Below are 21,329 nucleotides of genomic sequence, written 5' to 3'. Positions count from 1 at the left end.
TTTGAAACAACGCTTTTCAATGAGGCTACGCATGGAGTCACACTCCATTTGTGTGTGCCCTGCAACCAGGAAAATTTATTTTATGCTAACAGTAGAATACAGATTTTAATAAGTCGCAGTCATTACTCCAGACTTAGGCGACTTCCGTGTTTCCCCCGAGGACTAACTCCATGCATTTGCACTGCATATGGCCAAAAAAACTCAGCTCTCATCTTCCTCCCATGCGTAGCAATACCCATTTATGTTACCAAGGTTGAAGCAAAGCTTCAAGTGCAGCTCCTGTTTCTGCTTTCCTCCAGCCTTTCCTGTTTCTTCCATGACTATGTTGAACAGTGTCTTACGTCTGCATTGATTAATCAAATAACTTGAATAATTCAATTACAAAAAGAGGTTGAAACAAATTATGTCTTAAAGCTTCACAGGGATAATGTTTCCCACACATACTGTGTAGAATAAAGTTGTCGCGATGGCGGTGAGCCAGGAGCAAAGAGTCCGAAAAGTACAGAGAATGTGCAAAGTATGGTATCATTTCACAGTTAACAAAATAGATAAAGTGCAATGTGTACCACAACAGCACGTCTTCGATTGCCAACATAAGTTAACGTATTGATGTTCGCTTAATAGATAGACAGCATGAACACCTCTAGATAGAATGTATTGCAATGCTCCACGAGTGGTCATTGACAGTCAGATGCCCCGGTGCATTCTTTATCACTTTTTTTTTTTTTTTTTTTTTTTAATAATTTAGTTGTAGATTTTCTGTTATTATCACCATTACAAATACAGCAGCAGTACACATGGATACAAAACAAATGTAAATGTTTGTTAAAAAAAAGAAAAGAAAAAAAGACCATCAACAAGATGAAGAAAGAAAAAAGAAAACCTAACAATTTTATAGTTAAGTAAACAAAGGGTTTAAATGGACAGTAGATGAGAAGGGTATAAAGTCTGAAATGTAATTTAAATTGAGCCCAGATATTAAGAGTTTGTAACAATTACATTGCCAGACTAGAGGTGATAAAGTCTGAGGGAAAAACAAAAGAGACCTCAAAGTAGAGGAGTTATAAGAAGCCCCCTCAACCTGCAGCCACAGTGGTGGCTGGTTGCTAAAATGGCACCAGTGCAACATGCAGTAAATGTTTACAGCCCAGTTGTAAAGTAAAAAATGTGGTCGCGCTAAACCACCTAAGTTTCTGGAAGACTGTAAAATGTATTTTCGAATCCTCGGAGTCATACTGTTCCAAATAAACTTTGAAATTAAGCTGTCATGGCCATGAAAGAAGTGTTTTGGGATGAATACAGCTATACATTGGAAAGGGTATAAACATTTTGGGAGAACATTCATTTTAATACAATTGATTCTGCCAGCAATAGACAAAGGAAGAAGAGTACAACTTTGAAAGGTAGGCCAGAGAGGGGATATGTTGTGACAGCCACATTAAAAGGCATAAATTCAGTCTTTTGTATATTTGTATACTTATAACCCGATATTTCCCCAAACTTGTCCAGTGAGGTCACACAGGAGAAAATTGATCTGACGTGAACAGTAAGAAGTCATCCACATACAAAGACAGCTTATGTACATGTCCTCCTCTTATGATACCAAGCATCTGGCTGGACCTATTGGCCACTGTCAGTGGTTCAATGGCAATATCAAACAATAGGTGGGAGAGAGGGCAGCCCTGACGAGTTCCACAACTAAGAGGGAGGTGTTCTGAGCAGTCGTTATTTGTTCAGACTCTGGCACAGGAGATGTATACAAACGTTTTATCCATGATATAAATTTGCTATCAAACCCAAATTGTTTTAATGTGAACAAAAGATAATTCCATTCCACTTGATCAAAAGCCTTCTTGGCATCCATTCAGATGACCACTTCTAGGAATGGGAGGACGCAATGTATAATACATGTCGAAAAGGCATCTGACGTTGGGACGATGTCTGTCCTTAATAAACCCAGTTTGGATAGTTGACATAATGGAGGATAAAACAGTTTCCAGGCGGCCTGCAAGAATCTTAGACAGCAGTTTCACATCAGCACAAAGTAAAGAGATAGGACAAAAGTTACTGCAGAAAAGAGGATTTTTGTCCTTTTTTAGAAAGAGTGATATGATAGCTTGCAACAATGTGATTGGAAAGGACCAATCTGTAGTGCCTCATTGTACTTTTACATGTTCAATAAGAGTGGAGTGGTTTGTCAACAAATGATTTGTAAAAATCGGCAGAAATTCCTTCAGGGCCTGGACATTTTCCGCTCTGCATTGACATCAAGGCATTGACTTCAGTTCTTCAGGAGTCAAAGGTTCATCTAGCTTGGCAGAGATTTCAGGGCCAATGAGTGGGCTTTCTAGCAACCTAAAGAACATGTATTAATGAGACTCATCGCACATACTCTCAGAGGAATATAGGGCTTTGTAATAGCTCTTAAATTGGTGATTAATAGTTACTGGACCAGCCGATATCCCAAGCCCAGTATCTATCTGTGTAATGTGCCTTGATGAAGAAAGTTGCAGAATTTGATGTGAAAGCAATTTTCCAATTTTGTCATCAGATTCGGAAATTTTTTTAAATGTTTTTTAAGTAATGCTGTTTCTGCCTTATCAGAAGCCATGACGTGAAATTCAGCTTTCTTGGTGAGTAATTCTTTGAATAGACCCACATCAGGTGAAACTGCACATCTACTCTGCAATTCAGCAACAGTTTTGGACAGAATAGGAAATTACTTGCCCACGGAGAAACACCTTGGATGCCTCCCAAATTGTGTATGATGACACTTCTGCACTCACATTGGTTGAAATAAACAAGTCGATACTATTATTGATGGAACGGATAAAATGTGATTTACTTAGTAGCAGAAGGTTGAAGCGCCCGGGTAAACCGGACAATGGTCTGCCTAGGAGAGATACTGTATGTCGACAAGAATTGTTGCATGATCAATGATAACATAACAGCATGAACAGACAGAATGTAGTAATCTGTTGTCGATTCGAGAGAAGGTAACATCCGCAGGAGAAAAAAAAATAAAACTGCCTGTAGCGTAAATGTGTCAAATAAAAATGTAATGAATTTATGAGAAAAGAATGAGCTGGAAGCGACGCCTGCGTTACTTCCGGTTTAGCATAAATTTAAATTACAGCGATATGAATCAAGCTATTTTATCGAGCAAAAGGGCCATCACGTGACTTTTTATGTGGATAAAATTTAGGAAGAGTGACGAGAAACCTTTTATCAGTCTCGTAATCTGAAGGTTGCTACAATTTATGAAATCTTGATAAGAGTTCGAGACGGCCAGAGGTTTCTTTCCTTGAACCCGAACACACACAACAATGCAAGTAATGCATTTTATAGAATATTTAATTATCTAACATGGGTAATCTAGAGGGAATGAACACAGAAAAACAAAACAAACAAAGGAAAGTACAAAGGAAACTGACTGAAACTGACTGACGATGTGAGATTGCAGCGAATGCATATCGCTGGGGATTCCTGTTCTCGTTAATTTAAACCCAAATATGCACTAATCTGTATTTAGTAGACCGCAATGTTGGATTTACATGTCTTGAACACGATTTAGGCAGGCAGGTCAAGCTTCTGAGTGTTCGGCCGGCCTGGTACGCACGAGGAACAGGTGGATTTGGCAGAAAGGAAGAAGAAAAAGGGAAAAAAAGGGAGCCCAAAAAGTTCCCAGGCAGGATGGCCAGAGCCCTGGTGTCTCTCCTCGCAAGACGTTAGGAGTGGAGGCGTTGTGCTTGCTTCCGTCCCCCGGGGTGAGCTCAGGCCCCCAAAAAGGGTAGCTCGGAGCACTTGCAGGAAGCTCTGCATTCGGGGATGCTCTGATGTGTCCTCGTCACCTCGTCGTGGTGAGGTGGTCGTCCTGCCTGGCTAGTCTTCGGCAGAACCCTTCCTAGAGATGGCCGTCCGGCCAAACTAACCAATTGGGGGAGAAGGGCCTTGCTGAGAGAGGTAAAGAAGAACACAAAGATCACTGTGGCTGAGCTCCAGAGATGCAGTCGGGAGATGGGAGAAAGTTCTAGAAAGTCAACCAACACTGCAGCCCTCCACCAGTCGGGGCTTTATGGCAGAGTGGCCCGACGGAAGCCTCTCCTCAGTGCAAGACACATGAAAGCCCACATGGAGTTTGCTAAAAAAACACCTGAAAGACTCCAAGATGGTGAGATCTAACAAAGATAGAACATTTTGGCCTTAATTCCAAGCGGTATGTGTGGAGAAAACCAGGCGCTGCTCATCACCTGTCCAATACAGTCCCAACAGTGAAGCATGGTGGTGGCAGCATCATGCTGTGGGTGTGTTTTTCAGGTGCAGGGACAGGGAGACTGGTTGCAATCAAAGAAAAGATGAATGCGGCCAAGTACAGGGATATCCTGAACGAAAACCTTCTCCAGAGTGCTCAGAACCTTAGACTTGCCCGAAGGTTCACCTTCAAACACCTTCAAAAAAGACAATGACCCTAAGCACGCAGCTAAAATACGGAAGGAGTGGCTTCAGAACAACTCCGTGACTGTTTTTGAATGGCCCAGCCGTAGCCCTGACTTAAACCCAATTGAGCATCTCAGGAAAGACCTGAAAATGGCTGCACACCAACGTTCACCATCCAACCTGACAGAACTGGAGAGGATCTGCAAGGAGGAATGGCAGATGATCCCCAAATCCAGGTGTGAAAAACTCGTTGCATCATTCCCAAACAGACTCATATTAGCTCAAAAGGGTGCTTCTACTAAATACTGAGCAACGGGTTTGAAGACTTATTGCTGTGTGATATTTCAGTTTTTCTTTTTTAATAAATCTGCAAAGATTTCAACAATTCCGTTTTTTTCCTGATCTATATGGGGTGCTGTGTGTACATTAATGTGAGGGAAAGTGAACTTAAATGATTTTAGCAAATGGCTGCAATATAACAAAGAGTGAAACATTTAAGGGGGTCTGAATACTTTCTGTACACACTGTATATCAACCAGAGTCAAATTCTTTCTACCAATGCACCCTGAGACAATGACGTATTGTATATAAGCATATGACGTATATTATATAAAGTGTTTGCTGGTCTTGTAATTCCATGCCGCTGTTGTTGGCAATTCCCCCAATATACTCTAAGCATATCATATGGCTCAACAGGATGTGCATGTGGAGACTGTTACTGCCTACATCAACAAGCGTATGGATGATGTCACCATCACTAAATCCATCACCGTCCGTGCTAATCAGTAGCCATGGTTGTCGGGGGAGGTCTGCAGACTACTGAAGGACTGCGGCTTTAAGATCTGCGGTTGAGGGGGGCCTGAGGACAGCCAGGGCCAAGAGGGAGTACTCGCCCAACGCTTCAGTAACAGCAGTGACACCAGCAGTCTGTAGCGATGTATTCAGACCATTATGGACTATAAACCCTCGCCACAGACCTGTGACAGCTCCACCTCCCTGCTAAATGAGCTAAATGACTTCTTTGCTCACTTTGAGGCACACAACAGCACCCCTGCACACAAGACTCCACCCCGTCCTGGTGACCAAGTGCTGACAATGACCCGGGACAGCAAGAAAAAAAGTCTCTCGACAGGATCAACACACGAAAAGCCCCGGGCTCAGATATCATACCTGGTCGTGTTCTGAGGGACTGTGCAGCTGAACTCACAGATGTCTTCGCGGACATCTTTAACACCTCCTTGAGTCAGGGTGTTGTTCCAAACGGTCAACCAATGACACCGTCTCCGCTGCCCTCACACACCTGGACTCTCAGGACTCATGTCAGACAGCGGTTCATAGATTTCAGCGCAGCATTCAATACCATCATCCGTCAACTCCTGATCCACAAATTGTACCAGCTGGTGCTCAACATGTTGATGTGCAACTGGCTGCTGGACTTTCTGACAGGGAGACCGCAGGCAGTACAGGTCGGCAGCAACACATCCAGCACCTTCACTCTCAACTCTCAACACACACACACACACACACACACCAGACTCAGGGTCGCATCCAGCCACTTTAGCAGCATTGGGGTTTTGTCATCTAATTTATGTCTTATTTGCCTTAGTTCTCTGACCTTGACTATGTTGCACACGTCCCCTGATCTTTGATATTGCACATTCAATTAATACCTTTTATACCTTATATACCATAGTTTTATTTAGCTTTTTATAGTCATGTTATTATTTGTCCTGCACCACGGGCCAGTGAGTAGCGTAATTTCAATCCTCTGTATGTGTTACGCATATTGAAGAATTGACAATAAAAGCACCTTGACTTTGATATTTAGAAGTAGTGCACCAAAGCATACAATGAAAATGAAAATCACACCCTTGTATTGGGAAAAAAAAAACATAAAACGAGAAACAGAATCCCCTTCCCGACACCTCCTTTACCCTTAGATTAAACTATGACCCCGCTGCTAGTAAAGGACACCAAAACATCCGGGAGATCAGTACTGCTTCCAACATGTTCACTACTTCCTACATTCCTTTTCAACTCCTGCAGCTGAAACATTGTTTACCACCAATACTAAAGTGAGTCAACATGAATGCTGTGATGGGCATGCACACATGTACAGCATCCCACCTTCGGTGTGTTGTGATACATTTAGTTAGTAAGAATTAAAATAAATAATCAAATTTAAAGGGGGGGGGGAAACGAATAAATAAATAAATAACAATCATAAAACAAATAGAATACACTGACTTAATTAAGCACTAAAACAATATTTAAAATAATAATAATAATGTTATTTAAAAAAAAAAAAAAAGACAAAAAATGCAATAAAGAATCAGAGACATCAGAAGACATGTCAGGGCATTTAGTAGGGTAAGAAAGTTCAACACGCTCCGGTACCCCGGATGAATTTTCCCCTCGTGGGGTGAAGAGGAGGAGGGAAGGAAGCTGTGAGGCTAACTGCACTCACTCTGTTGGACTGGACCTCCAGCGGCTTCTCTAACCGCTGGCAATGGGCCACGGGGGCAGGCGGTTGTGGTCCATTTTGCCGCTGCCTCGCAACACAACGTGCCCAAATGACACAAAAACACATTACACGTCTGGGAAGGTGTATTTTGTGGGCATAGTTTCATGGCCAATTGCATGCTATACTGGTAGAACTGTGTGATGTTATTTATGAACAAGGAATTGCAATTCTGCCAAATAGCCACTGCATGGCTTGGTGTTGAAATAGTGGGTTGTACATCCTAGCGTCGTGATGTCACGGGGCTACTTTTCACCCCCACCCACAAAATCAGGACAATTTAGAAGGTGATAATGAGTTTCAAGCCGTATCTCAACAAGTCAGTACTATATTGTTCTCAGTCTTTGCACATGTTTTCAGCACTGATCTTGAAACGTATTTCATGTATTTAGAAAAAAAACATGGAAAAGAGCTTGGCTGCACTTTAACAAACACATTTCTTTTCTGGTCCAGTCAAATAATGTAACCCTCTCAAAGGGTATACAGTATAATACAACTCCATTTGCTATCACCAATTCTTCTCAAGTTGATTAAAATCAGTGTTGCCTCTGAATCAGGACAAAGCCCAAGATAGTCCACGCATTCTTCATTGAAACTAATAATTGTGTCTAGATTAGGTAGTTAGCCTGTGGAAACTACACCTCAGTACCCATTGAGAGCTGGTCTCACACCTCATTAGATACTCACCAGTGGCTCGTTTTATCCAAAACCTTATGCTGCTAAAACCCCTCAAGCATCACATTTAAATGTGTCAAGCTGTTTGAAAAAGATGGCATATGATGACATTTAAATTTAAAAGCAGTGCAAGAAAGTGTCTATCAGTTTTTTGGCTCCTGCCAGAGGCTACTGTTCATGTCACATATTTCTACACTTGGTATTTCAAGTGCTGTTTATGAGTTGCATGTATTTGTAAATCTCTACAATCTGCAGGATTGCTTTATTTTGTGTTCCCAATACTAACATATTGTTACCAAATGCCACATAACTTGAAGCACCATTAGTAGTCGTAGCTTCATCAATGGTGAACTGACTTTGCAGTTAGATTATGGGATATATCGATAACGATCTGATCAAGATGGCGCCTACCAGTGTGGCCGCCTCGGTAACGCGCTCTCTAGTATTGTCTTTGTTTTTGTGTTTTTCGTCCGTCTTTGGAGACCTTACACGACTCACTTACACAAGGGGAGACCTGCTAACCATCAAGGAGCCTACTCCGGACTTTCTGTCACCAACTTTCGAAAATCCGCTCAGTTTTTTCCCCGAGTTACTCACCGGAGCGGCGTCCGCGGTTTTCGGCGCATGGATGCGGAAGCGGCGCCACAGAGGAAAACGAGCCGGAATTCAGGTGAAACTCCGCAAGAGAGGACACAGATTGGCGTTCCCGTCGATCCACCTCGCGAATGTACGCTCCCTACCCAACAAAATGGACGAGCTTCATCTTCTGTTAAAGACCAGTAAAGACTTCGGACGTTCCGCGGCCATGTGCTTCACGGAGACCTGGCTTTGCGACGCTGTACCCGATGGCGCCGTCACGCTTCCCGGCTTCAACATTCATCGAGCGGACCGCGACATGGAATCATCGGGAAAAACGAAGGGCGGCGGGATATGCCTCCATATAAACGAAAAATGGTGTACGGACGTCACGGTGCTCAGCACACACTGCAGCCCGCATTTGGAGTCGCTGTTTCTGAACTGTAAACCATTTTACGCGCCACGTGAGTTTGCATCGTTTATACTGGCTGGAGTCTATATCACACCGCAAGCTAACACGAGCGCCGCATTGCTAACGCTCGCCGAACAAGTCAACGAAATTGAAAAAAAACACCCTGACTCACCCCTCATTATTCTCGGGGACTTTAACAAAGCTAAACTCAACCACGAACTCCCTAAATACAAGCAGCACATCGACTGTCCTACCAGGGAAAATAATACTTTAGACCACTGCTACACTACGGTAAAAAACGCATACCGTGCTATACCTCGTGCAGCCCTGGGCTCGTCTGATCACTGCTTAATTCACTTAATACCGACGTACAAGCAAGAACTTAAATGTGCGAAGCCTACAGTGAAAACAGTCAAAAAGTGGACCAATGAAGCAAAGATGGAACTTCAAAGCTGTTTAGACTGCACAGACTGGAGTGTCTTTGAAAATTCAGCTGGCAGCCTGGATGAATATACGGACACTGTCACATCCTATATCAGTTTCTGTGAAGAGGTTTGTGTACCAACAAAATCATTTCGGACATTCAACAACAACAAGCCGTGGTTCACTGCTAAACTTAAGCAGCTTCGCCAAGCTAAGGAAGATGCATATCAGAGCGGGGACAGGGCCCTGTATAATCGAGCTAGAAACCAGCTTACTAAAGAAATTAACATTGCAAAGAGGATCTATGCAGCAAAGTTGGAAAAACAGTTTAGCGCGAACGACTCGAAATCAGTCTGGCGTGCATTCCAATCGCTGACTAATTACAAGCGACGATCCCCCCAAGCTGAGAACAATAGCACACTAGCCAACGACTTGAATACCTTCTATTGCAGATTTGAAAAGGACAGTTTCACTCCACACACCCACCCGGCCGCACCCGCGACCACAACCACACCTCTGACTTCTGCGTTAACCATCCATGAACAGGATGTGAGACGCATCTTCAAACAACAGAAGATTAACAAAGCAACAGGACCGGACCATGTGTCCCCATCCTGCCTCAAAGTCTGCGCGGACCAGCTCGCTCCAGTCTTCACTCAGATCTTTAACAGATCTTTGGAAATGTGCGAAGTTCCATCCTGCTTCAAACGCTCCACCATCATTCCAGTCCCCAAGAAACCTGCAATCTCTAGTCTGAATGACTACAGGCCTGTCGCTTTGACATCTGTGGTCATGAAGTCCTTTGAACGTCTCGTGCTGGACCACCTCAAGAGTGTCACAGGTCCCCTGCTGGACCCCCTGCCTACCAAGCGAACAGGTCTGCGGATGATGCAGTCAACATGGGACTGCACTTCATCCTAGAACACCTCGACAGTGCAGGGACCTACGCGAGGATCCTTTTCATGGACTTCAGCTCAGCGTTCAACACCATCATCCCTGAACTCCTTTCAACCAAGCTTCTCCAGCTCAGCGTCTCACCTGCCATCTGCCAGTGGATTTACAGCTTTCTGACGGGCAGGACACAGCAGGTCAGGCTGGGGGAGGCCACCTCATCCACACGCAGCATCAGCACTGGGGCGCCCCAAGGTTGTGTCTTCTCTCCGCTGCTCTTCTCTCTCTACACGAACGACTGCACCTCAGCGAACCCGACTGTCAAGCTCCTGAAGTTTGCAGATGACACCACTGTCATCGGCCTCATCAAGGATGGTGACGAGTCTGCATATCGACAGGAAGCGGAGCGGTTGGAGCTGTGGTGCGGGCGACACAACCTGGAGCTGAACACGCTCAAGACGGTAGAGATGATCGTGGACTTCAGGAGGCATCCTTCGCCACAGCTGCCCCTCACGTTGTCCAGCTGCCTTGTGTCAACCGTCGAGACCTTCAAGTTCCTGGGAATTACAATCTCTCAGGACCTGAAGTGGGCGAACAACATCAACTCCGTCCTCAAAAAGGCCCAGCAGAGGATGTACTTCCTGCGGCTTCTGAGAAAGCACGGCCTGCCACCGGAGCTGCTGAGACAGTTCTACACAGCGGTCATCGAATTGGTCCTGTGTTCTTCCATCACAGTCTGGTTTGGTGCTGCTACAAAAAAGGACAAACTCCGACTGCAACGGACAATCAAAACTGCTGAAAGGATTGTCGGTACCCCCCTACCCACCATTGAGGACTTGCACGCTGCCAGAACTAAGACAAGGGCGTGCAAAATCCTATCGGACCGTCTGCACCCCGGTCACCAGCTCTTCCAGCTCCTTCCCTCAGGTAGGCGCTACCGATCAATGCAAACTAGAACTAGTAGACATTCCAACAGCTTCTTCCCTCTTGCGATCAACTTCTTAAACACCTAACCTATAATTCCATTACAACAAGCTGGCAATTTTTTGACTTGAGTTCGTTGTCACATTTCTGTGGGGCCAATTATGTATTACTTGTGCACTCACTGTAGTTGTCTCGCCATGCTGCACTATTTGCATATACTGGCCACTCATGCCAGAGTAGCATCTGCTCCATTTGCACACTGATTGAGGAGTATCTGTAACATTTGCACAACCGACATTGTCCCAGATGATCGCACTACTCGTCACTTTAAACCGCATACACTCCTTGAAGTCTCAGCGCCCTTTGCACAATGGTCATTGCACCGGACTATTGCAATATTAGTCGTTCGAACTGCTCTAAGTGCTAGAGGACTCTGCATCTTTTTGCACAATTGTTTTTTGTCAATGTCTTTATGTCCCCAAAGTGTTCTGTAAATTGACTGTTTGTTGTACTAGAGCGGCTCCAACTACCGGAGACAAATTCCTTGTGTGTTTTGGACATACTTGGCAAATAAAGATGATTCTGATTCTGATGAAATTTGTTTTGTCTGTCTGTATGTCTCTCTGTCTGTCTGTCTGTCTCTCTGTCTGTCTCTCTCTCTCTCTCTCTCTCTCTCTCTCTCTCTCTCTCTCTCTCTCTCTCTCTCTCTCTCTCTATCTGCTGCTGTGGTGATTAAAAAAGTCAAAACAGGCCAGGGGTCTCATTTAAACATTTTGTTATTGAACAATATGAATATTGTACCTCCAGTGGGTACGGAAAGTATTCAGACCCCTTAAATTATTCGCTCTTTGTTATATTGCAGCCATTTGCTAGAATCATTTAAGGTAATTTTTGCCCTGATTAATGTACACACAGCACCCCATATTGACAGAAAAAAAAGCAGAATCGTTGACATTTTTGCAGATTTATTAAAAAAGAAAAACTGAAATATCACACAGCCATAAGTATTCAGACTCTTTGCGCTATATTTAGTAGAAGCAGCCTTTTGAGCTAATACAGCCATGAGTCTTTTTGTGAATGAAAGTTTTTCACACCTGGATTTAGGGATCATCTGCCCTTCCTCCTTGCAGATCCTCTCCAGTGCTGTCAGGTTGGATGGTGAATGTTGGTGGACAACCATTTTCAGGTCTCTCCAGAGATGCTCAATTGGGTTTAAGTCAGGGCTCTGGCTGGGCCATTCAAGAACAGTCACAGAGTTGTTCTGAAGCCACTCCATTATTTTAGCTGTGTGCTTTGGGTCATTGTCATGTTGGAAGGTGAACCTTCGGTCCAGTCTGAGGTCCTGAAACTCTGGAGAAGGTTTTCGTCCAGGATATCCCTGTACTTGCCCGCATCCATCTTTACCCAATTGCTCAGTTTTGCCGGACGGCCAGCTCGAGGAAGGGTTCTGTTCTTCCCAAACGTCTTCCATTTCAGGATTATGGAGGCCACTGTGCTCTTCGGAACCTTAAGTGCAGCAGAATCTTTTTTTTTGTAACCTTGGCCAGATCTGTGCCTTGCCACAATTCTGTCTCTGAGCTCTTCAGGCAGTTTTTTTGACCTCATGATTCTCATTTGCTCTGACATGCACTGTGAGCTGTCAGGTCTTGTATCGACAGGTTGTGTGGCTTTCCTAATCAAGTCCAGTCAGTGTAATCAAATACAGCTGGACTCCAATGAAGGTGAAGAAACATCCCAAGGATGATCAGAAGAAATTAACAGCGCCCAAGTTAATTATGAGTGTCACAGCAAAGGGTCTGAATACGTATGGCTGTGTGATATTTCAGTTTTTCTTTTTTAATAAATCTGCAAAAATTTCAACAATTCAGTTTTTTTTCTGTCAACATGGGGTGCTGTGTGTAGATTAATGAGGGGGGAAATGAACTTAAATGATTTTAGCAAATGGCTGCAATACAACAAAGAGTGAACATTTTAAGGGGCTCTGGATACTTTCCGTAACCACTGTACATACAATCACACTCACGTTCACTCCAACACTGATTGCGAATTGGATCCAAGCTGCTGTCACAGAACTCAGTCGTGTGAACCATGAACAGGGGCGTCAAATGGGGTAAAATCATGACAAGGGGCCCAGCGCAACACCCCGTCGACAAATAATTTTGGGAAGGAAATATCCCCCACCCCAACCCCCCAGGCTCCTGTTGACAAAGATTTATGAGGGGGCCCGCCCTGCAAGGGTCTGTGCAGGGCCCCATAATCTGCTGCTACACCCCTGACCATGACACCATCAGTGACTCTAAAAAAACATAAGCGCTAATATCCTCTTCCTAACCACCTGTGACACTTATAGCCACGATTTGCGCACAATGTTCATATTTGAGACGTTTTTGATAATGCAAACAAACCAAAACATACAATTAAAAAAAAGACACACATTTTCCCACGCATAATGCAGTGGTGCTTTAGTTTGTTATATTGCAATATGTGATTGATGAAAGGTTGTCTCTACCATGACTGCCGATCTCACCAAACTGAATGCAAATTGTTCAAAACAGTAGTACATACTAACAATATATCTTCTCTCTATATTGTGGATTTAATTAACGGGGGTTCACTGTCGAGTAAACATTTTTTTTCTGATTAGTAATACTGCTACACCTAAAGTTCCTATAAGAAGAAAGAAAGACAGATAATAACCAACTAGTAAATGTCTAGATATATTGTTTTAACTTTTATTCATTTGTGTGATGATACCTGATACCATTTTGCCTTTCAATTCCCACTCTCTGCATCACATTAGAACATTGCCATTCTCCAAAGTGCAAACAGGCCCTGGCTCAGAGCTGTGGCACAACTCCTGTTTCTTGAGCATCATAAAAACTCTGTAATCCAATTACTCTAAACTGCCGCGATCAATCCAACATACTACCAGCAGGCAGATTTGATAGCAGTGTGTCCCCTGAGCTTGAGCAGAGTAGGCCCAGTGCACTACAAAGCCTGGAGCCTGCATGGCTTTTACTGGCAAACCACTGCAGTGCCATTTACTTTTACGGCTAGTGGAGTGGAGGTAAATGAATAGCCACCAAAGCCTGTTTACAGTGTGGTCCAGGTAATCACCAGTGTTTATTACCACACAGATACATTTGTGTTTGTATGATTGCATGTACGAAGTATGTTCAGATACATCCCAATAAATTGAAATACTGTGGAAAACTCCATTCATTCGAGTCGTTTGGTTCAAAAAGGGAAACTCATTCTACACAGATTCACTACTCACGGAATGAAATATTTTATTTTATTTTTGAATTTTGATGATGATAGCAGCTAACGAAAATCCACTTCTTAAAAATTTGCATACTACATAAGAAACAATCAAAATGATCATCATTATTCAAAAACTGTAGCTGACACAGATTGTATGGTTTCCCTTTTTTAATTGAACTGCTAAAATGAAGATTTTTTTTTTTTTTTTTTTTTTTACAATATTCTCATTTATTCAGATGCACTTGCATGTACTCAGGATAGGATTAAAGGATGCAGGCCGAAATTCAGTTGTTTTCGGCAACTATATTCAATTCTATAATTCAATTATATTTCTAGTCAGATGTTCTTCTGTAGTTTCTAAGTAAAAGGCAAAATGTTAATTAAACCTGAAGCAACGACTTAAAAGTTGGTCAATATTCTATATTGTTGGCTTTGATCTGCTGATCTTGACATTTCCATTTCAAATGTAGTGGCTGAAGTAAAATGTAGTATGTAGTTACCCAATCAGATGGTGTTCAGCATTGCAGCAAGCTCTAAACAGTCGTAAAGTCCAACGAAGTTAATGATCGCATAGTAGGTCGAGTAAATTTCCATTAAATGCGCCATTAAAGTCCACAATATGACACCTGATGAAAAGAAAAATCCATGTTTCATGCGTGTTATTTGAGCTTTTATACAGTATAACAGTCCATGAGTGATGAAATGTGACACCAACACAAGGGGGCCTGTTAAGTTTCTTTGAGATATAAAATGGATAATGATGTGGTGCACAAGCTGATCCTTCTTTGTCATCTGTTTGCATTTAGTATTTTGGGCTGACAGAAAAATAAAATAAAATAGAATAAAAACTCCCCTATGGTCCTTTTGATTCTATATGTGTCAACCTTGGTTGAGGCCACTGAATGGGTCCTACCTTACAGTTCCTTAACATTTGCCATTTATTTTATGATATGAGGTACATCAAACTCTGAATGAAAACATGCTGATGGTCCTCTTTGATTCTCTGACTTATGTTGAAAAACAATGGAGACTTTGGGGAAGACAGTAAACCAACATGGGTGCTAATATTGGAGGGTATATTGGAGAGGATGTAAGATATCAATATCTATACGCATACAAATGTGTATTGACGTGTTCATCTCGCAACACACCTTTGGACAGCTACTTGTGACAACTCTATTGATCAACCTTGCACCTCTTCATGAGGAGATCATATCCTGAGAATAAGTTCATTTTCTAATAATTTGATCAATAACAGTAAAGATACTTGTTAAAAATATATCTAACGTAGAATTCTTTTATGCCGCCTTGGTTTTATAGGGGTAAATGTCTCCAATGCTGAATCAGGCAAGCCTAAAGTTCTATTTTCAAAAGGTTATTGACAATTGGAAATTGTAGGCATTCGTAGTAAAGACAATCCTTATTGACAGAGCAAATGGTGGTGGCCAATGTTCCCTCTAAGCTATCGCGCACTGCTAGCACGTACTCAGCGTACAAGAAAATCAATGCTGCGCAAAAAAAAAAAAAATTCAGGACTCCTGATGTTAAAGTATTTTCATTTCAAGTGGGCCAAATCAATTATATTAAAAGTTAACCAATTAAAATTGCTGCTGTAATTTGGTTCTTTAAATAAGCCATGCAACTTGCTATGATACAAGGTTTTGAACAGGTGTCATACTGGTGTGTGGCCACAGCGGGCACATCTGATGTTACTCACAGTGGTCCTCAGTGCGCTCAAGGAGCTTGTGTGTCTGCCCAGACACATGAAAAATTAGAGGGAACATTGGTGGTGGCTATTGTCAGGTTTAAACAACCTAGAACATTTAATAAACAATAGCAAGGAAGGAAGACAAAAGACTGGTTCTCCTCCTCTCGCGAGGAGAATGGACAGAGTTGTACGCTGTTACGACCTCCTACAGCTCTGAGCAAAGTCTGCCGATCCCTCTCTTTTTATTTCCTTAGGGTGGTTCCTAATTACACAGACGTTGCTGCTGCTATCTTGAGGGCACACACAGTAGCAACGTGAAACAATCATAGATATAACATATTGTGCAGATGACAATGCAGATGTGTTCTTCATCAGCGCTGATTGTTTCAACCTTCGACCGCAAAATGTTCCAGCCGCTATCTTTTGATGAGGGCACAGTCCTGTTCACAGACAACTTCAACTTTCCTGATACAATCAGAATCAGAATCAGAATCATCTTTATTTGCCAAGTATGTCCAAAACACACAAGGAATTTGTCTCCGGTAGTTGGAGCCGCTCTAGTACAACAGACAGTCAATTTACAGAACACTTTGGGGACATAAAGACATTGACAAAAAACAATTGTGCAAAAAGATGCAGAGTCCTCTAGCACTTAGAGCAGTTCGAACGACTAATATTGCAATAGTCCGGTGCAATGACCATTGTGCAAAGGGCGCTGAGAATTCAAGGAGTGTATGCAGTTTAAAGTGACGAGTAGTACGATCATCTGGGACAATGTTGGTTGTGCAAATGTTACAGATACTCCTCAATCAGTGTACAAATGGAGCAGATGCTACTCTGGCATGAGTGGCCAGTATATGCAAATAGTGCAGCATGGCGAGACAACTACAGTGAGTGCACGAGTAATACATAATTGGCTCCACAGAAATGTGACAACGAACTCAAGTCAAAAAATTGCCAGCTTGTTGTAATGGAATTCTAGGTTAAGTGTTTAAGAAGTTGATCGCAAGAGGGAAGAAGCTGTTGGAATGTCTACTCGTTCTAGTTTGCGTTGATCGGTAGCGCCTACCTGAGGGAAGGAGCTGGAAGAGCCGGTGACCGGGGTGCAGACGGTCCGCGAGGATTTTGCACGCCCTTGTCTTAGTTCTGGCAGCGTGCAAGTCCTCAATGGTGGGTAGGGGGGTACCGACAATCCTTTCAGCAGTTTTGATTGTCCGTTGCAGTCGGAGTTTGTCCTTTTTTGTAGCAGCACCAAACCAGACTGTGATGGAAGAACACAGGACCGATTCGATGACCGCTGTGTAGAACTGTCTCAGCAGCTCCGATGGCAGGCCGTGCTTTCTCAGAAGCCGCAGGAAGTACATCCTCTGCTGGGCCTTTTTGAGGACGGAGTTGATGTTGTTCGCCCACTTCAGGTGCTGAGAGATTGTAATTCCCAGGAACTTGAAGGTCTCGACGGTTGACACAAGGCAGCTGGACAACGTGAGGGGCAGCTGTGGCGAAGGATGCCTCCTGAAGTCCACGATCATCTCTACCGTCTTGAGCGTGTTCAGCTCCAGGTTGTGTCGGCCGCACCACAGCTCTAGCCGCTCCGCTTCCTGTCGATATGCAGACTCGTCACCGTCCTTGATGAGGCCGATGACAGTGGTGTCATCTGCAAACTTCAGGAGCTTGACAGTCGGGTTCGCTGAGGTGCAGTCGTTCGTGTAGAGAGAGAAGAGCAGCGGAGAGAGGACACAACCTTGGGGCGCCCCAGTGCTGATGCTGCGTGTGGATGAGGTGGCCTCCCCCAGCCTGACCTGCTGTGTCCTGCCCGTCAGAAAGCTGTAAATCCACTGGCAGGTGAGACGCTGAGCTGGAGAAGCTTGGTTGAAAGGAGTTCAGGGATGATGGTGTTGAACGCTGAGCTGAAGTCCACGAACAGGATCCTCGCTTAGGTCCCTGCACTGTCGAGGTGTTCTAGGATGAAGTGCAGTCCCATGTTGACTGCACTCCAGAGATTGCAGGTTTCTTGGGGACTGGAATGATGGTGGAGCGTTTGAAACAGGATGGAACTTCGCACATTTCCAAAGAGCTGTTAAAGATCTGAGTGAAGACTGGAGCGAGCTGGTCCGCGCAGACTTTGAGGCAGGATGGGGACACATGGTCCTCTTTGCAATGTTAATTTCTTTAGTAAACTGGTTTCTAGCTCGATTATACAGGGCCCTGTCCCCGCTCTGATATGCATCTTCCTTAGCTTGGCGAAGCTGCTTAAGTTTAGCAGTGAACCACGGCTTGTTGTTGTTGAATGTCCGAAATGATTTTGTTGGTACACAAACCTCTTCACATAAACTGATATAGGATGTGACAGTGTCCGTATATTCATCCAGGCTGCCAGCTGAATTTTCAAAGACACTCCAGTCTGTGCAGTCTAAACAGCTTTGAAGTTCCATCTTTGCTTCATTGGTCCACTTTTTGACTGTTTTCACTGTAGGCTTCGCACATTTAAGTTCTTGCTTGTACGTCGGTATTAAGTGAATTAAGCAGTGATCAGACGAGCCCAGGGCTGCACGAGGTATAGCACGGTATGCGTTTTTTACCGTAGTGTAGCAGTGGTCTAAAGTATTATTTTCCCTGGTAGGACAGTCGATGTGCTGCTTGTATTTAGGGAGTTCGTGGTTGAGTTTAGCTTTGTTAAAGTCCCCGAGAATAATGAGGGGTGAGTCAGGGTGTTTTCTTCCAATTTCGTTGACTTGTTCGGCGAGCGTTAGCAATGCGGCGTTCATGTTAGCTTGCGGTGTAATATAGACTCCAGCCAGTATAAACGATGCAAACTCACGTGGCGAGTAAAATGGTATACAGTTCAAAAACAGCGACTCCAAATGCGGGCTGCAGTGTGTGCTGAGCACCGTGACGTCCGTACACCATTTTTCGTTTATATGGAGGCATATCCCGCCGCCCTTCGTTTTCCCCGATGATTCCATGTCGCGGTCCGCTCGATGAATGTTGAAGCCGGGAAGCATGACGGCGCCATCGGGTACAGCGTCGCAAAGCCGGGTCTCCGTGAAGCACATGGCCGCAGAACGTCCGAAGTCTTTACTGGTCTTTAACAGAAGATGAAGCTCGTCCATTTTGTTGGGTAGGGAGCGCACATTCGCGAGGTGGATCGACGGGAACGCCAATCTGTGTCCTCTCTTGCGGAGTTTCACCTGAATTCCGGCTCGTTTTCCTCTGTGGCGCCGCTTCCGCATCCGTGCGCCGAAAACCGCGGACGCCGCTCCGGTGAGTGACTCGGGGAAAACACTGAGCGGATTTTCAAAAGTTGGTGACAGAAAGTCCGGAGAAGCCTCCTTCATGGTTATCAGGTAAGTGAGTCGTGTAAGGTCTCCAAAGACGGACGAAAAACACAAAAACAAAGACAATACTAGAGAGCGCGTTACCGAGGCGACCACACTGGTAGGCGCCATCTTGGAACATGATATGATATATTGTGCAGATGACAATGCAGATGTTCATCAGCGCTGATTGTTTCAACCTTCGACCGCAAAATGTTCCAGCCGCTATCTTTTGATGAGGGCACAGTCCTGTTCACAGACAACTTCAACTTTCCTGATACAATCAACTTTGTACTGCTGAATAAATGTTTTGCAATAGGATTAGAGTAAACATGAGATAACTTATGTACATTTATTCGAACAGCTATAATGGTAAAGATATAGACAGCTTCATAAAAATCATGTGAGTTGCACAATTTACGCGTTTCCCTTCGAACATGAGTGCATAAATGATCCTAACTACTCATTAAACCCATGACACTCTTGTCTTTATACAATCAGAATGACAATAAAGACATGCAATAGTTCCAACACTTTCACAAATTCATGAATGTTTGTTCATTTCTCATAAGTAACACCATTTGTTTTGCTATCTGCTACTGAGTAAATGCAAAATGGTTGACTCATCCTCGTATTACAGCTAACAGATTCCTCTGGAGTATTGCAACAACTTAATATGATGAATTTTGGCATTAAAGGTTTCACAAAGCTTTTACTTCAGAATATTTTTTCTTAGAAACAATTATGACCTTTTGATGGATAACTGCCAATAATTCAAATACTCCTATCAGTAAAATGAATTGATTTTTAAAAGAAAATTGAGTGGGCCATGTTTTTACCCTTGTTGATCAAATGAAATGAAAATGACTGTGTCAAAGCTTCTCAGCGTTCCACAATTTTCCACATTTTCCTTGAAAGTGCCTTGTGACTTTCTGTTGGTGCCGACTCACTGCCCAGTTTTCCATTGAAGCATAGTAATAGTCACTGCCCTGCTAAAATGTTTCAGTTCTGAAATTTAAGAATGAATCGAGATTCCATCCTTCTATGATTCTGACATCCATCCATCCACCCATTTTCTGAGCCGCTTCTCCTCACAAGGGTCGCGGGCGTGCTGGAGCCTATCCCAGCTGTCATCGGGCAGGAGGCGGGGTACACCCTGAACTGGTTGCCAGCCAATCGGAGGGCACATACAATGAAACAACCATTCACACTCACATTCACACCTACAGGCAATTTAGAGTTGTCAATTAACCTACCATGCATGTTTCTGGGCTCTGGGAGGAAACCGGAGTGCCCGGAGAAAATCCACGCAGGCACGGGGAGAACATGCAAACTCCACACTGGCGGGCCGGGGATTGAATCCCGGTCCTCAGAACTGTGAGGCAGACGCTCTAACCAGTCGGTCACCGTGACGATTCTGACATCCATATCATCAAATCCACCGCCCCCAAACACACACACCTTACATTAAAATGCATATCTGTACCACACTCATCATACACATTCTCATTCTCAAATGTTATAGTACTGAATTATATATTGTGATTGCTCATAACATTTTAACAACAGCAAGAGTCTTGAATCAATTCTGTTCTATTGTCTTCCCCTCTATTCCCAACTTCAGAGGTCCTTCTGCAGTGTCATGGTGGACGAACTGAGGGTGTCACTGAAGTGCCAGCGCAGGCTCAAACACAAGCCTCAGCCACTCGTCATGGCAAAAACGGAGGCGGTTATCAACATGCACACCTTCAACGACCGCAGACTGCCAGGGAAAGAGACCATGACATGAAATGGGAATCACTTTCTCACACTCAGCTCTGCAATGAGGATGCATGTAGAGACACTTGGCAGAAATGTGGGGGAAATTGGTAAAAGGGAGGGAGTACAATTTGGGTTATTTTTTACATAGAGCAGAGGTGCTTGAGAGTGCATTGACAAAGAGTCGTTCTTATTAAAGATGAACTTGGATTCAATAATATTTTCTGTGGAAATAACTTGAACCAAGGAGAATTTTCAGCAAGTTATCTGATTATTCTTACCACAATAACAAGGCACAAAGTATTGGCAGTGGCGTTTCCAAGCCTGGAAAAAAATGCAATGAGAAAGGAAGAGGTTGGGAATATTAAAATTTCAGGTGGAATGTACCTAATCATCATCATCTTAAATGACTTATGCTGCCTACAT

At 43.6% G+C, this 21,329-nt stretch overlaps 1 protein-coding gene across 1 annotated transcript in view; it reads left to right on the top strand.

Annotated features, from left to right (window-relative positions):
- grik2 (glutamate receptor, ionotropic, kainate 2) overlaps positions 1-21,015 on the top strand; it is a 278,259-nt gene extending 257,244 nt beyond the window's left edge. The window contains exon 16 of the mRNA XM_061673582.1: positions 20,770-21,015. Coding sequence (XP_061529566.1) covers positions 20,770-20,934 — 165 coding nt within the window. The 3' untranslated portion in view covers positions 20,935-21,015. The remainder of the gene's footprint in view (positions 1-20,769) is intronic.
- Positions 21,016-21,329: the final 314 nt, after the last annotated feature.

Source organism: Phycodurus eques, chromosome 4 (genome assembly GCF_024500275.1).
Source record: "Phycodurus eques isolate BA_2022a chromosome 4, UOR_Pequ_1.1, whole genome shotgun sequence".
Lineage (NCBI taxonomy): Eukaryota > Metazoa > Chordata > Actinopteri > Syngnathiformes > Syngnathidae > Phycodurus > Phycodurus eques.
Note: the sequence above shows the minus strand (reverse complement) of the source record. Positions and strands in the feature narration are given on the sequence as shown.